Source organism: Cyrtonyx montezumae, unplaced genomic scaffold (assembly GCF_038088225.1).
Source record: "Cyrtonyx montezumae isolate F1298 unplaced genomic scaffold, pur_monq_1.0 scaffold_17, whole genome shotgun sequence".
NCBI lineage: Eukaryota > Metazoa > Chordata > Aves > Galliformes > Odontophoridae > Cyrtonyx > Cyrtonyx montezumae.
Window position 1 is genome coordinate 20,600,893 of NW_027071903.1, and position 15,950 is coordinate 20,616,842.

The 15,950-nt window shown below is 46.6% G+C and overlaps 1 protein-coding gene across 1 annotated transcript in view; it reads left to right on the forward strand.

Annotated features, from left to right (window-relative positions):
• HCN4 (hyperpolarization activated cyclic nucleotide gated potassium channel 4) overlaps positions 1-15,950 on the forward strand; it is a 94,392-nt gene that overhangs the window by 42,117 nt on the left and 36,325 nt on the right. The window contains exon 3 of the mRNA XM_065733639.1: positions 14,477-14,638. Within this exon, the coding sequence (XP_065589711.1) occupies positions 14,477-14,638 (162 nt within the window). The remainder of the gene's footprint in view (positions 1-14,476; positions 14,639-15,950) is intronic.

The following is a 15,950-nucleotide window of genomic DNA, read 5'->3' on the forward strand; positions in this document are numbered from 1 at the left end:
GTTTGAACCTGATCAACTAATGGGGTGAGGGAAGGAATTGTAGCCAGTGCTACAATCAGCCATTTGAGTGAAGCAGTGCCTACTTTGATTCGCTAGCAATCTGGAGAGTAATTTGGAGGAAAAGTTGTCTTCCCCCTTTCTAGGGAAGAATGAACTATAGGACACCATCCCAGACCTTGCTTTACTGTCTTAGGAGGGCAGAACTTGTTCTTGGGAGAGACCTCTCAGGTGAGAGAGGATGTTTGCATGTGATTAAAGTGGAAAGACTTCAAAGGGACAGAGAATATTTTAATTCCCAACAGGACTAGGCCCCACACAGTGCCTTCTTGTTCCTATCACTTGTTTGTGGATGGTCCGGAGCTCACCCAGTTTGACAGCTAACAACCAACCTCCTGCCTCTGGGGCTGGCAGTTCAGCACACTGTGGGCTGCTTTTTGAAGCTGGAAGGTGGCAATGTTGTTCCAATGAGCCAGCTTAATTGACAGCTGGCCCAGAAAGGAGATACGCTGATGGACAGGAGGCAGCTGCTAACTCCAGATGCCAGGGCTGGCATCAGAAAAGAGGCAGGAGAATAAACCAGGAGCACACCAGTGGTGGGGAAATGAGTCTGGGACATAGCAACATGAGGGTGCTAGTACATAGCTGGGATGAAAGTTTCCCTGCTTCCTACTGGGAAGACCCAAAGCCCCTATTTTGGGTTTTCATTTCTAACTGCATCCCAATACATTCTACCCCTCACCACTTCCCTCCTCAGCTCTCTATTCACATCCAGCAGGTCTGAGGAAGAACACATTACCAAATGCTTTCTCATCAGCCTCATCAGATGAGTTTACATCCTCTGTGAGGTTCAGTCTGCAGCTGAGAGAGGGGATCCTTAATGAAATCCTAATGTTCAGATCATTTCTTGTCCCTCTGGTTGGAAGAGTTAAGAAGCTCAGGCACTTGCTAAAAATTTGGGCGCAAGTCTAATCCTTTTCGAGTATGAGGTGCTTTGGTTTTTAGGGAGTTCTGAAATGTGATGATGCTCCAAACCCACCAGATATTCTTTTAAGTGTAGTGGAAGAAGATAAAACCTCTTGTCTTATGAGATTGCAGCTATGTCAGGGACAGAACTGGGCTGACATGCCCAGTTCAGACTCTGCCTGACATGCTTGTGTCCTGATTCACATTTCAGGCTTTGCCAAAGCTTTACGGGGTCAAGGATCCAGCTTCATTTATAATCACTGCTGACACTTAATAATAATACTGCCGTAGGTTAGAAGTGCTCATGTAAAGACACTCGTTACATGGAGTGCAAAGCACTGAAGTGCAGCACCGGTCCCATCCCCATCCCTTCTTACAGCATGGCTCTCTAGGGCAGAAGTCCAGTCCTGTGTTGAAGTTTTACTACTCTGTTACCACTCTTTTTGGTGGCAGAAAAGGCAATGTCCAGCCTTCCAGCATTCCTGCAGTCACTCCCCTATGTGTCAGCCCCATTTTGAGTCTCAGATTGTCTGGTACCTGCACTGCCATGTTAGCATGCTTCCACACCTTAGTCCTCTTCCAAGGCAGATGGCCTGAGTATTTTCAGCCCTCATTTGTGTAGTCTGGGCAGACTGAGCGAGACAGAGGCTGATCGCTGTCCAGGAGCAGATCCCCTGAGATACTCAGCCCTCCTAAATTCACTGCTGATGCTTTGAACCCATGCTACATCTGCTGCCATCATACCTCTGCGCACCTAGCGCTTCCTAGGAGCCCATTCTCACTTTCCACTGTAGGTATAGCCTCTGTGTACATAGACTATAGCCTGAGCAGACACAGCCCCTGTAAAGCCCAAACAGTCACACAAGTAAAGCAGATTGTACCCCCGACTTAATTTGTCTGAATAAATATTCAGTGGTATTGACAAGGGAGGCACGGGTGCGGCAGCATGCCGTGAGCTGCTAGGGGGCTGTAAAGAATGATCAATGCTGTCATTTTTATGTACTTCATTTCCCCTGGTGATTTCTCAGTGCTGCCACCATCATCTCTTCTGCTCATTTCTTCTTACGCTGATGGGGGGTGAATTTTCCTACTGCTGCACTGGGGGCTTTCACAGCAATGAGGTGTCATTAAATCAGACAAGGCAGCAGAATATGAAGAATGATCCAGACCATAGAGGGCAAGGCAGGAGAGGTCGAATTGAGCAAGTTGTGAAGTGAATTCCCAAAGGACTCACTTTCTTTCCAAACTAAGCACGAAACCAGGCAGAGTGAGGAGGAGAGTATGAATATTAAGGCAGCTCGGTTTCAGTTCCATAGTGTAGCTGCTTTGCAGAAGATTCTTCTGTGTAATTTCTTACTGCCTGGTTCTCTGCTGGAGGTGACCGAAATGCAGAACAGGGGTTGAAGGAGCACAGGGTGGAGATAAGCATTAAAAAGGGTGTAAATCACCATCATAGGATAGCTGAGGATAAAAATATCCCAGTTATAGCCACCTGGGCTACCTCTGCACTGTAGGAGTAAGGGAAATTTGGAGAATGCTGAGGGGAATGATTGAGAGCAACTTGGAGTAAATCAGAAATCTGAAATCCTTTCCTACAAGGGGAAGAGGTGAGAAGTAAAAGCCTGTACAGTTGTAAGTGGGCTGGAAAAAGATGAGGGCCATATATATGCCTGCTGTACACAACAATACGGATATGAAGCAGTCAGTGAAATTGAAAAGGCAGAAAATCCTAAATGAATTTATTGGAAATACTCCTTCAGACAGCACACATTCAGACATTGGAGCTTCTTCCACAGACAGCATAATTCAAGGGCAGCTTGGATGTCTGTGTGAGCTATAAGAATAACAGAGTTAAAAGGTAGGCAGGAGCTTCAGAAGGTTAAAAAACACTCTTGCTTCCAAGTTTAAATCAATCTTTCACTATTACACATTCAGGTGAAGCCTTCCAAGGAAATGGGTTATCTTCCCTCTGCCTGATGTTTCTCATGCCACCTTCTGAGCTAACTGATTCTGGTTGCTGCCAAGGAACGCTTTGTGGAACACTGGGAATCAACACTGGATGTGGTTTGACCTTGTTTTGTTCATGTGGTTTCAAGTGAACCTAGCGGGATTATTCTTTGTGTGAGGGAAACCAGGCTAACAGGCCAGGAGAGGAGTGAAGGGAGGAGGGTCATCTTCCCATTGGGGCTAAGAGGAAAACTTGAGTAGATGTGGTAGCAAAGCTGTTTCTGAAGGAAATCAGCAACATGTGGGCCAGAGCAGGCAGCTTTCTATCAGTAATTCTGTCACAGAGTCTGTTGGAGAAGAATACCAACAAAATGCTTTCTGCTCTCACGATGCAACATGAAGAAGAGGGTGAATTACGACTCTGCTATTTGTGTGAGCCTCCTGCAGTGCCTTAGTGGTGTCTGCTCCATTCCAGCACTGACAGACAGGGATCTAGTACCAAATGTCTCTTCGGGGAGAAGGGATAAAAACCTGCCTGTGAAAGGGTGCAGCCTTTTAAAGCAATTGCTAGTATTTGGGTGTCAAAGTTGGAAGGTTTACCTCTAGTCCTGTGCAGTGTGCTGTGTTGTGAGATGGACGGTGTAGCTCCAGATCCCAGACCCAGAACACAGGGACAGCAGCACATTCTAGCAGCTTAGTATTTCACTTGAATGTACAACACCCCTGTCAAACTATTATTACTAGTCTTGGTATGATACTATTAGCATGATATTATAATGTGATACCCCTAAAAGAGCTGTGCAGATCTCCTCCTTGTCCCTGGCTGCAGCTCTGGGTATTTTTGCCTTGATTCCTGTCATCAGGCACCATTTCCTGGTGCATTCCTAATTAAAATGGCAGCCTTTAGGGACTGTGTTCCTGCCCAGCATGTGTTAATGAAGAGTTAGGAACGTTTTAGGTAGCGTTTAAATACTGCTTTTAAGCATCTTTGTTCTGACTTAAAGAACTTTGTTCTATAATCATCCAAAGTATCTATATATAACCACAGCAGGATGCTGTGATATTTTCATGAATATAATCTACTGCTTGACGGTTAAAGAAAAAACCCTTGAGCTATCTGCTCCAAATCCACAAAGCAAGGGAATTTTTTCCCAGACCCTTCTCCCTGTTCCCTCTCCTCTTGAAGCAGCACAGACTGTTTCACACATGTGATGGTGGCTGTGCTGCCTCCTGCAGCTCCTCTTCCTCGTTCTTCCCTCAGCCTCTGAGAGCTCTGGGGAGCTTACAGGAGAGCACAGGTTTTCTTAGGTGTAGCACCCAAGCAGTTCTTTTCACTGCACTGTTCTTTTAAGAGATGTCTTCTTGAAGGTGCACGTTGCAGTACTGAAAAGGTTATATTGCTATTATTATTCTAAAAGAGTGGGAGGGCATTTGTCTCTCCTGCTACTTGTCTTGGGCAGGATGCAACATGTGACACTGTGTGCAAATAAACTCCTGTCGGTCTGTGCAGAGAAGTCTCCTGGCTCTCAGCCTGCAAACTGCTGAGGTCCCCCAAAAGATGATTCAGATTCCTGTTGGAAGCATTCAGACCAGCCTTCATCAAAGCAATTTACAAATCAAACCGGTCCCAACAAAACAATTTAAGTATGGGCTACTGAGAACCATGCTCCGGCCTACCCAGTGACCTGGCACCCCTCTGTTCCCCATTGGTATGCTTCTGCAGTCAGAGAGTTTTTTCACTGCAGTGTTAGCTGCATCTTTTCTCACCTGCTGTCTATGAAGCATTACTAGCAAGAAAGAAGTGCCCAAAGGGGATCAACAGAGACTGCAGGCAAACTCTCAGCCTGTCTGAAAGCCAGGCTGTTGTGCCAAACATCCTGAGCTTGTGCACTCTGCCCTCAGTTCACATCTAGTGCCGCCAAGGTTACAGCCAGAGGAGCTCCCAGTGTCTGCTCACACTCTGTGCTCATGGCACGGGAAACTCAGGCTCCAGGGCTGCTGGGCTGTGCCTTTCACGGGTGTTGCAGTCCCTAACAGCGTAAAAGAGTCAGAGGTGGTGGAAGTTGGGTTTGGTTGCCGCGGTTGTAATCATATTAAACAGGAGGATTGAGTTAGGTGGAAAGCAGTCTGTCTCCCTGCAGAGTGGGAGCCAGCCTGGCAGGCAGAGCTGGGCTATCCACAGCTGCACATTACGTTTTTGTACGTAAATATAATCAAACGGAACTCAGCAGCAGCCTCAGCGGGCATATGCAGCAAGTTGAAATTTGCATTATCTGCTCTCTTTAAAAATGAGAGGAGGAAAAGCTTGCCATCATTGCATCAATAGAAAGCCTGATCCTCTGCACAAATGCTAGGTACAGGGCTAGAAGAGATCAGGGTGAAAGCACATGGAGCTGCAGCCCTGGGCTCTGTGACTGCCTCCGCAGGGTCCCGCAGTGAGTCCAGCTGGGGAGCTATGGGCTGGGTTGGTCAGGAGTGAGCTGCACGAGCTCTGTGATTCTTCAGAGTTTGCACTTACTATGCAGGACCTCATGGGTTTCTTTGATATCCCAGTTGCCAACAGTAGGAATCTGTCAGTGAGTTAAATGACAGTCTTGTTTTTTTTCCCAATTCTATTCTGAATCTTAGACTAAAAGCCTTCAAGTGTGACGGGAAGGAATATGAAAACGAAGGTCACTGCTAATACGTTTTGTGACAGCTCACTCTAAGAATATGAACTGTGCTTGTTTTACAGCCAATCCCAATTTTCAGAAGGTGATTTTCTTTGTCATGTGAAGGATCTCTTGATCTGATTTTCTTTCTTCCATGTTCTCTTGTGTGTTTATGGCTACACATGCTATTGACAGTCCTTAGTGTTCTGGGTTGGGCTCCTTCGTGTATGTAAACGGAGAAGGAGAGGCACTATGGTGGACCAGTTCATTTTCGCTCTCCTGTTCTTAATAGCAATGAAATGCTTCAGAGGGAGTGTGTGATGAATCCTAAAGCACCGGCTCTGCAATAATCTGCTCATAGGTAGATTTATTCCTCACGTTTTTTTTTTTTAAGCCCTGAAGAGTATAAACCATTTTTTTAAGTTATTATTACTCAGCCATTTATTTATTTAGGCATGCATTTAATATCCTGCCAAGTTCTTGGCCTCAAGCATTCCTGCAGCAATGTATTCCACGTTGTTTTGGAAAAGAAAAAGAGCATTTTCTCTCACCAGTTTCTTCAGTTTCATGCAGATTTTAGCTTCCTGGCTGAAAATAGCCCCGTGCTCTGAGGGGAGGAGTGTTGCTGACCTGAGTAATAGCAGAATGTGGTCAATATTCCCATCATTATTTTGTCTCATTACTTGTCCATGCTAGCTGGTTTAATTGGCTTTGTGCCTGGTAGTTCAATGGACTCAGGGAGTGTCTTCCCACTTAGCTCAATGAATTTTTGATCAGGCCACAAATGAGGTCCTTCCAACAGAGCCTGCAGCCTGGACTCACCTCTGTCATCTGAGTCACCCATCGATCACCTCCCCTGCTGCTCAGCCACCCTTTGCAGCACTGAATACCTCCACTTGCTGAGGGATCACACTCTGAGCAGTCTCCGACCTCGCAGAGCTCCTCCATGATGCTGCTCTCTGGCCACACCAGGCTTTGCTCCAGTTTCAGACAGCCTTGTCTTGTCTTCTTCTCAGGTATTTATGCTTCCCTTTCCCTCATCCTTCCCAGGTATTTCTTTCCCTTGGCATATCTGTGTATAGCTACCAAGGTAGACGGACCTTTTGGATGATGGCTGTGGTCATTTTTAACTTCAGAAAAGCCTGTGACCTATTTCCAAAAGTGATTCATTGCTAGCCTCTCAGAAGAATTACTATTCCCAAAGATGCTGATAAGAGCCATGAGAGATTTAAAAAAATGCCTTGGCAGGTAAGATATCTAATTCCCACAGAAAGCTAGACATCTAACCTACTTACAGCTCTGGGGCTTGATTTTTTTTCCCTTTTTTCCTAACACATTTAACTATATCAAGAGATATATGAATGCCATTGAAAACCTGAACCGTAGCAGTCTGAGAACATAAGCACTGCTGAAAAGCAGAGGGGCACATACCCCAGAGTCATACAGGTTCTGGTCCCCGTCCTCGTTTTGCAGCTCGGGAACACATTCTCTGAGATCTGAATCATAGAATCATAGAATAGGTTGGAAAAGACCTCTGAGATCATCCAGCCCAACCGTCAGCCCATCCCCACCATGCCCACTGCCCACATCCCTCAGTGCCACATCTGCACAGTTCCTGAATACCTCCAGGGATGGTGACTGCACTGCCTCCCTCGGCAGCTGTGCCAGTGCGTTACCACTCTTTCTGAGCAGAAATTTTTCCTCATATCCAACCCAAACCTCCCCTGGTGCAACATGAGGCCATTGCTTCTTGTCCCTTCATGCTGGAGGCTCCTGTCGCTGCTGGCTGGCATCCATTGCAGGCTTACAGCTCAGTTCGATGCAGGCAGAATCCAATTCTAAATGTTCTTATCCTAGAGGTTTATAGAAAGCCACACAGGAAAGACAGTCGTTTGAGTTGCACTAGAAAATATTTTTAAAAGTCTGTGTCACGTTGCCGTGGTGACAAAAGTTCTTAAAAGGATGAAGATTAAAGTCGAGGCTGAGAATGGTGGCATGGGGAGGGAAGGAGGGCTGTTGTCACGACAACATGCACTCTGAGAGTGCAAGAGGCAAAACACATGGTGGTGGTAGGCTCTTTGGGGTTTATATATATCTGTAAACATCTGCCATTTATACCAGCTTTCTCAGTGCTAATTAGTCCTGCTATTTCACCTTTCTCTGCTGTAAATATTTTCCAGTAGACACAAGTCTCTGAGGAGAAAAGACTTGTATTTAATTTTGCCTTGGGCTTTCTGCTGCTCCTTGTCGATGGCCCCGTATCTCATAACTGGAGAAGCACTTCCATTAGCTAGAAGTAACCTTCCTAGGAGGAAGTCGATCACCTAGAGGTTTGCAGGTGTACATCATACTCTTGCAGAGCCTCACCAGCATCAGGCTGCTCAGAGGCCACTTCTCCCTGTTCCTGCTTTTGTGCTGCTGGGGCTGTTTCTGGGAGCACCTCCTTGGCCCTGCTTAGAGGCCACAACCCATGGACAGTGATTAGAGCAACTGCCATCCCCAGATTTGGTTCAAAACTTGGAATAATCCCATGCAAGTGGCTTTTCACATTTATGTGCCTAATTTTGCCCACCTAGAATAGTGGAAATAACACATACACTGGAGATACTGAAGCATACTAGATTAATGTCAGCTGGTCCCCTTGAGACCTTCAGATGAAAACTACCTCAGCAACACACAAGATTATTAGTTAAAGGGTAAAATCGACCTGGATATCTCTCCTAACACCTGGCACTCAGTGCACTCCCCTCAAACTCTTTGCTGTTCCAGGCAGCCCTGTGACAGGCATCCTTCTGAGCATTAAACCTCATGAATTACGGGCCTGGTTCTCCTCGCACACTGACTCAAGGCAGCATCAGCATCTCCGCTGACATTGCTTATGTCATTTGGTGCAGAGCAAGCATAAAAAGAGAATCGGCCTCAAACTCTTGCCTTCATCTAAAACTTGATATTCTGGCTATAGCTTTCCCTGCTGGCACAGCAAAAAGCAGGCAAAACCAAATCCCGCCCCACCTCAAACTGTCAGGCACATCCCTGAGTCTGCACACTGCTTGCAGATGTAAGCTGTGCACCACAGATGATTTCCCGTCTCCAGTCCATCTGCTCTGTGCTGGCTGCTGCTTTCAACATTGTCCCAATACAATCTGGATCCTGAAGCTCTCTCCTTCCCTTACTGTTGTGCTGTTATGCCAAACGCAGTGTGATCAGCTCAGCTCAAAGCAGTCTGACCCAAAGGTGATCCTTTGTATGGGACTTCTGCTTCTCAGTATGCTCTGAGGTTGTAAATAAGTTCAATTGCATTCCCTTACTTAATTTTCCCTTCTTCCTAAGCCCCCTTTCAGCAGTCCAGTCTGTGCAACAGTTGCCTCAGAAATTCGAGCTTTGTCTCTATATAGCACAAACGGCATTCCTTTTATTCATCATTCAGAACAAAACATATGGCCTGTCAAGTTACCCAAGACAACAAGCCTTCTGCATTAAAATTAGTTTATTCTCTGGCACAGCTTAACTGAGGCATCACTAGAAAAGTAAAACAGTTGGAAAGGGATAGGAAAGAGCAAGTAAAAGGGTTGATGGTGCATTTCTCCTCATCAGTACCTAAAGTCTTTTGTGTTTCTTTGCTGAAACGTGTTTCCTAATGGTGTGTATTTACTCAGCAGGCTGAATTTCTTGGGGAGCTGCTCTTTCTCAGCACTGGTTTCTTGCATGTGTACCTATGGCTTCTGTGCCTCAGTGCTCCAATGTGTGCAGTGCTGTGTATGCCCCCCACGAGTTGTTTGGCTCTCTCCTCCATCCATCCTTCCAGGGTGCATCTGCACATCCAGGCTCCCAGAAACCTCTTCAGAGCCTCAATGAGGAAAATACACCTTCATCTTGGTTACCTACAGAAGTCAAGTGCAGGAAAGAGTAATTAAAGACATCTCAACTTCCTTCCATGGAGTCCTCAAAGACTCTTCTTAAGTGTGAGTGGAAATGCATATTTCCCCACAATAGAACGACCTTAACTCTGCACCCTAGTGCACTCAGAATAATATGACATATTATTATGGTTCTCTTTTGAGATTTTTTAAGGCCTTTTGATTTTTAATCCATAAATAAAGTGCAAATTCTTCGCTTTCCATGAAGCTGGAATAGTGCACAGGTACTTGATTACCCACAGGGGATTTCTCACAGTTATGTATTATCAGTTGTGTGTTATCTGGCTGCAGACGCCAGAACTGGTTTGGGACCAGCAGGCTTTCTTAGTTTGGATGCAGTGCTACAGAAATCCTGCTATGTGGCCTGTAGAGGTAGTGAAAGGCAACAAGCAGTTTCACTGCTCTCCTGTGGTGTAGTCTGTTTGTAAACCTGGTGGATGCAAGGCAGCTCTGTGCAGAGCCAGCATTCAGCTGAGTGACGGTGCCTGCTGCTAGCTGTGTCTGGCAGGGTGTCTAGCCCCAGCTCAGCCATGCTGGCTCTGAACAGACTCATTGCTATCCCTCTGTATGGCAGTCCCCAGGAAAACCCTTTTGTTTCAGGCACAGCACCTCCAGTCTGCGCAGAGCCCACAGGGATGTGCAGTTGTAGTCTCGAAGCAGACAGGCGCACTGATGCTACTCTGCTTTCAAGGATCTAAGAAATTCTATTGACTGTCGGTTTGGATAGCCACAGTGAGTTATATGCCAACATGCAACAATCAAATGTACAACTTTGACTCGACTCAAAGCCCTTGTTTCACTGCTAGAGCCAGATTCCCATCTCTCCAAGGTGTCTTTGATCTCTTCCAGCTCAAACGTTCAGGACAGAGGAATCTTGTTGTGCTACAGAGCCAAGTGAGGAGTGCTGCACTGTTATCTGGGGCTGACTGGATTTCAGATTCATGCTGTTAGGATGCTGATAGGTTGCTTGTTGAGTGTAAGCTGGATTTCCAAGATGGAGATGAGATTATTTTGTTGAGGAAAGTTTTGGTCCTTCCACTTTCCCCAAGCTGTCCCTTCAACAAGTGCTGCAAGGAGCCCTCTGGCTAGAAGCCCAGAGCCACCTTTGTAGCAGGGAATCTGAAACCACAGTTCCTTCTGGGCAACCAAGGAACAGAACTATTGGCTCTATCAGAAAAAGCCCCTGGAAGCAGGTGCTTCTAAGCTTGAATTCATGCTTCTTCCTTCTCCTCCTCCTCCTCCTCGCCCCCTTTTTCCAAATCACATACAACTGAAAGCTGGAAAGCATAAGCAGTTAGGTAGGAGTTGTGATGCTCTAGGACCCAGCTGGGGTTATATTGTGGCAGAACAGAAAAGCCCTGAGTGTTAATGAGGAAAACCAGAGAAGTACCAATTTACCACTCATGTTCCTTGGCTCCTGGTTCAGCTCTTCCATAATGTTTCTTCCATCTCTCCCTGGGGAGCTGTAGATCACTTAATAGAGGGCACTGCAGCCCTGGCTAAGACCCTCACCAACACACTTCTGGATTTAGTATTCCCTGCCATACAAGGGTCCATTTACAGCAGGAACTTCTTTTCAGTGGAAGGTGTTCATTCCACCCATGCACAGGTATTGCTGTGTGAGGCGGGATGAGTGCTTCCTATTTTTCTCTTGCATGTGAATGCAAGTGTATTTCAAGGAGTGGGAATGAGCTGGTAGCTCCTGAGACTGACATTTGAAATTGGATTTTTCTCATCTGCAGCTCAGACATTTACAGCTGGAGTTCATTAGCTAGTTTACTTTACAGGTAGCAGAGGGGAACAAAACTTAGAGGTGCAGTGCCTCCCCTACTCAGATCTGTGAGTGCTGCAAAACAGGTGTTTTGCATTCAGGAGGTGCCTTTCAGCCTCCAGTTCCTCAGTAGATGAGCTGAATTCACCCTTTAGAGCCTGAGAGGAGGCAGCAGAGCCTAATGGCAGAAGCAAAGCACCTTTGTTGATGCCTGATTTTCAGAGGTGTGCTGTAGAATAAAGGCTTGCTGCCCTAGCCTGGCCAGAATAGATAGAAAGCGTAGAATAAGCATCATTTCTATCTACATTTCCTGTAAAGCATTAATTTCCTTAGGTTCTTCACTATTTATAATACATTAAATGAAGACAGGCGCTTCCTAAACCTGATAGGGTCTCTCTCCTTGTCCCTGGATGGAGTTCCCTGGGTCATGGGAGGACTGGAACTATTTGAAAAATAGGCATAGGTGGGAGAGGAAAAGTCACTGGCACAGTAAAACCCTGATAATACAAAAGATCCACTGGGTGATCCATCTGCAAACTGCTGCTGTGGCTTCATTAAAGCCTAGCATGTGGCTGTCACTCAAACAGGCTGGATTCACTTTGGGTTATCTAAATGAGAATGATCGTTTCTGTGATTGGAAAAAAAAGAAAAAGAAAAGGTGGAACCAGTAGGAATTATTATTTATGAATTATGTGTTCTGCTTTCATACTGACCTATTGAGTCAGCATTGAGAGCTGGATTTCCTAGAACAGCCTTTCATGCTGGATTTTGGATATTTTCTTCTTTTTAGCTCAGAGATATCATTAGAATGGCCTTTCTCATGCTAAGTGACACTGTGGACTCCAGCTGCACCTTGGATGCAACAGAAATAATGGGGTTTAGAAGTGGTTATCCACAGCATTCTTTGTTCTGGTTCCCAGCATTCTTCCGTGGCTCCCTCCTGGTCAGGATTGAGCACGTCAGATTCTAATGCATATAACCTCATGGCATCTTGGTTAGGTAGAGAAGTGTTAATGTCTGGTGTGGAAACAAGCACTGAAATTGAGCAGCTAGCTCTGATAACAGAGTGATGAGCCAATTTAGGGAGCTAGTTAAGCTCAAAGTTAAGTAGACGAACATTATTCCTTTCCTTCATAACACCAGCTTTTTGCCTTTTTAGTTAGCTGCTAGAACTGACTCACTGTGGGAGCAGAGGCTGGTCCCTGATATTGGCAAGGGTGGTGGGTACATGCTGCTGTGAGTGGCTGCAAAAGACCAGTCCTGTAAGAGCAGCAAGCAGTTACATGGACCCAGCCATGCTACCACATCACATGCCTGTGGGCAGGTCACCTGCTTTACGTACTTCCTGATGCGCACACAGCCCCTCAGTAATCACTTTCCCCTGCAGAGGTGATTCTTGGCGGCTGAGCTGCCCATTGATCGTGCCCACCTTTCTGCACAGGAACTCTGGGGTTGTTCAGCTCTCAGGAAGTGCTGGTGCACTTCTCCCTGCAGTTTTGGTCACAAGTATAGGTAAGAATGGAAATGTGGCAGTGAGGCTGAGCTGTGCAGCCTCATCTGATTCACAGTAATCCTGTTTACTCCCCACATTCCTCTGCTTCTTTGTTTCCTTCTGTTAAATCCAGCTAAGACACTGTATCACCAGACTGTGGGCTAAGATGCAAAGCAGCCAGACTGCAGGTGCTTTCAAACCATGGGGAGGCCTCTGGAGATGACCTGGCTTGAGCCTGCCTGCTTCATTCACACACAGTTGTCCACATATTTCACTCCTCCAGCAGCAGCAGCAGCATTGCTGTGTGAGGGTAGCCGTGATTACCATTTCCCCAGGCAAAGCTCTGGGGCAGGAAACGATGGGGCGTGGCTGTCAGGCCTCCATCCTTCTCTGATTTGCCACGTGGGAGAGGATGTCTGGTGTGCTGGGGTCTCTGTTTTCAGGGTGATGTTGAAGTGAGAACATCTCCCTCGTGGTGGGTGTCCAAGCTGTCTTCTCTGTGTGTCCCTGCAATCCATTTTCACTGGAGAGGCTGCTCTCTCTTGTGGAGGCATGCATTAATCATCAGATTCTGTGGCTCAGAGCAGCTACGCTGAGTCCATGGCTGTGTTGATCTGCTCTGGATGCTGCAGAGGTGGTGAAGCCTGTCCTGCATTGAGTTTTTGACAGGAACCTCAAGGCTGCATCCAGATGCTCTCTTCATCAACTGTGTTAATGGGAAGAGAGACCAAAAGTGGCCTCTGAGCTGAGTCACATAGGGCAGCCGTGCTCTCCAGAACCAACTTCTCATGTTGCAAGGTAAGAAAAGCCAAACCTGGGCAGATATGTAGCTTAGAACAGAATTTACTGGTGTGCCCAGTATGTCTAGTTGTCATCACAAAGCTGGGCATAAAAGAGCCAAGCACTTACAATGTCTCCACAGCGCACGTCCCCCCAAATTATTGTCCATCAAGTAATTCTTGACTGCAAATGTGACTTTGGTGATGGAGCATCCAGTTTCCACAGTGTGTCCTGCTTATGACTATAGTACTGTGGACAAGAGGGCTGTAAACTGCTTTGGCACTAGAGAACTGGCTGCAGAGCTTTGGTTGCTGTTCCCTTTTTCCAGGTTTCTGAGTGTCCTTGCTAAGAGCTGCCTAATAGCTCCGTCGTTTTTTCTGTTCCTTAACGCTTTGTGTAAGTGTTGTTTCCTTTCCTTCGTGTCAGACTGGATGTGATACAGCAGCTGGTACAAAAAATTGCGTTGGAACCTCTTCTAGAAGCCTCTGCTGAGTTGAGGGCCATTCTTTATTGCATCTGATGCTTCCAACATCCAGTAAAAAGCTAGCTTCTACCATCACTCAGTGCATCACATGTACTCAGCACGACCAGAAATCAAAGAAGGTCGCTGTGGTTAAAAAGATATAATCATGGAGTTTATTTCTGAGGCGTGGCTGATGCTCTGGAAATACTTGTAACCAATATTTTCTGTAAGAGGAGTTATGGAGCCTTCAATGTAAATTGAAGGCAGAAATCAAAGGGCAAGAGGGGTGAGTGAATACAATTTTGTATTTTGTCTTTTAATCTGTTTTTCAGCTGGTTCTGCTCTCATACAGTGACTGACCTGAGATAGGGTGATGCAGCCTTTCCTGTAATGTTAGCAAGGCTCTTGACCCTGCTACTGCATGCAATTTTGCTGGGTTGGTTGGTTGGCTGGGGAGCTGCCATCTAATCTGCTCCCTGTTGTCCCTTGCAGATCTTCCACATGACCTACGATCTGGCCAGTGCAGTTGTGCGGATCGTGAACCTGATTGGGATGATGCTGCTGCTGTGTCACTGGGATGGCTGCCTCCAGTTCCTCGTGCCTATGCTGCAGGACTTCCCTGATGACTGCTGGGTATCCCTCAACCGCATGGTGGTAAGTGCTTGCCCCTCGTGCTCCCCAAGCCACTGCTCACAGCATCACCTCCCAGTTCCCATCTTCTGCCTCCTCCTTTTAGGACCTTCCTCCGCTATCCAACAGGCGCTGGTAAAGCCACTGTGGGCATGGGGACACTTTGGGGACAGTCTCAGTAACAGGATGGTCTCTGGGCTGCAGAGAAGGAACCAGGCGGCAGAGCCCCTGCAGCGGAAGGCAGGAACCAGGCTCCCCCTCCTGGCAGGAGACAGCAAAGAGAAGAATTAAGGCGTTTTTCCACTGAGCTCTAGGCATGCTGAGCCAAAAGGGGGTCCTGGAGCCCTAGCGGGGTCTGACCCAGGAGATCCTAGTTCACATTACTGGCCTCAAGGAAACTGCTCAGCTACCTGCTCCACCTGAAGGATGAGTGTGATCGTGCTGCGTGCTGCACAATGTCCCAGTAAAGTGGGCTGAAGCAGGCTGCCGTGCCACAGTTTGGCCTCCCCTTGTAGGAACAGTGGCCAGACTTCCCAGTGAGGTCCCAAGCTGTGCAGTGTTGCTGTGAGGGAGATTTATACCATATGGTACGTGCGCAGGGATTGCATGGTATCTTTCAGCTATCTCTCTGAGAATTCAGGATCTTTTATTCAAAGGGACAATGTCCAGTAGATTAAGCAGCAAGAACTGACAAAGCTTAAAAAATTGCCTCTTATTGCAGCTCTTAACCTCTAGATTTCCCCAGCCAATTTCTTCTTAAAAATAAATAAATAAATAAATAAATAAATTATATATATATTGGGCACTCGGGCAGAGCAGAGCAGAGCAAATGCAAAATGCATAAAAGAACTGCCAGCTTCTATGCCTTCTACATGTGGAGCTGTGGGCACATGCTGCCCGTGCCTGAGATGAGTGAGCAGCTGTTAGAAGTCATCTGTTTGGAGGCTTGTTTGTTTATTTCTTCCCTCTGCAATAATCGTTCATTTCCTGCTGTTGAAAGGTGACAGACTGACAGTTCTGGACACTACAGCCCTTTATTTATCTACAGCAGAAGAACAACCTATGCAGCAGCTGCCCTGTCTTCCCTGTGCTGCTTTTTTATTATTTATATGACAGGAGCAATGAAAGATCAGGGCCCCATTGTGCTCGAGCTATTTGGGTTCAAAAGGACATACAGCTCCTTGTCCTGGAGAGCTCAGAGCTGCAGACAAATCATCCCCATCAGATGTAGTGACTTGGCCATGGAGTCCTTGCAGGACAGTTTTGGAGCAGCAGATTTGAGCCGTGTTTCCTTATTCCTAACGTACTAGATCCTAATTCCTCCTCCTTCCGTGTA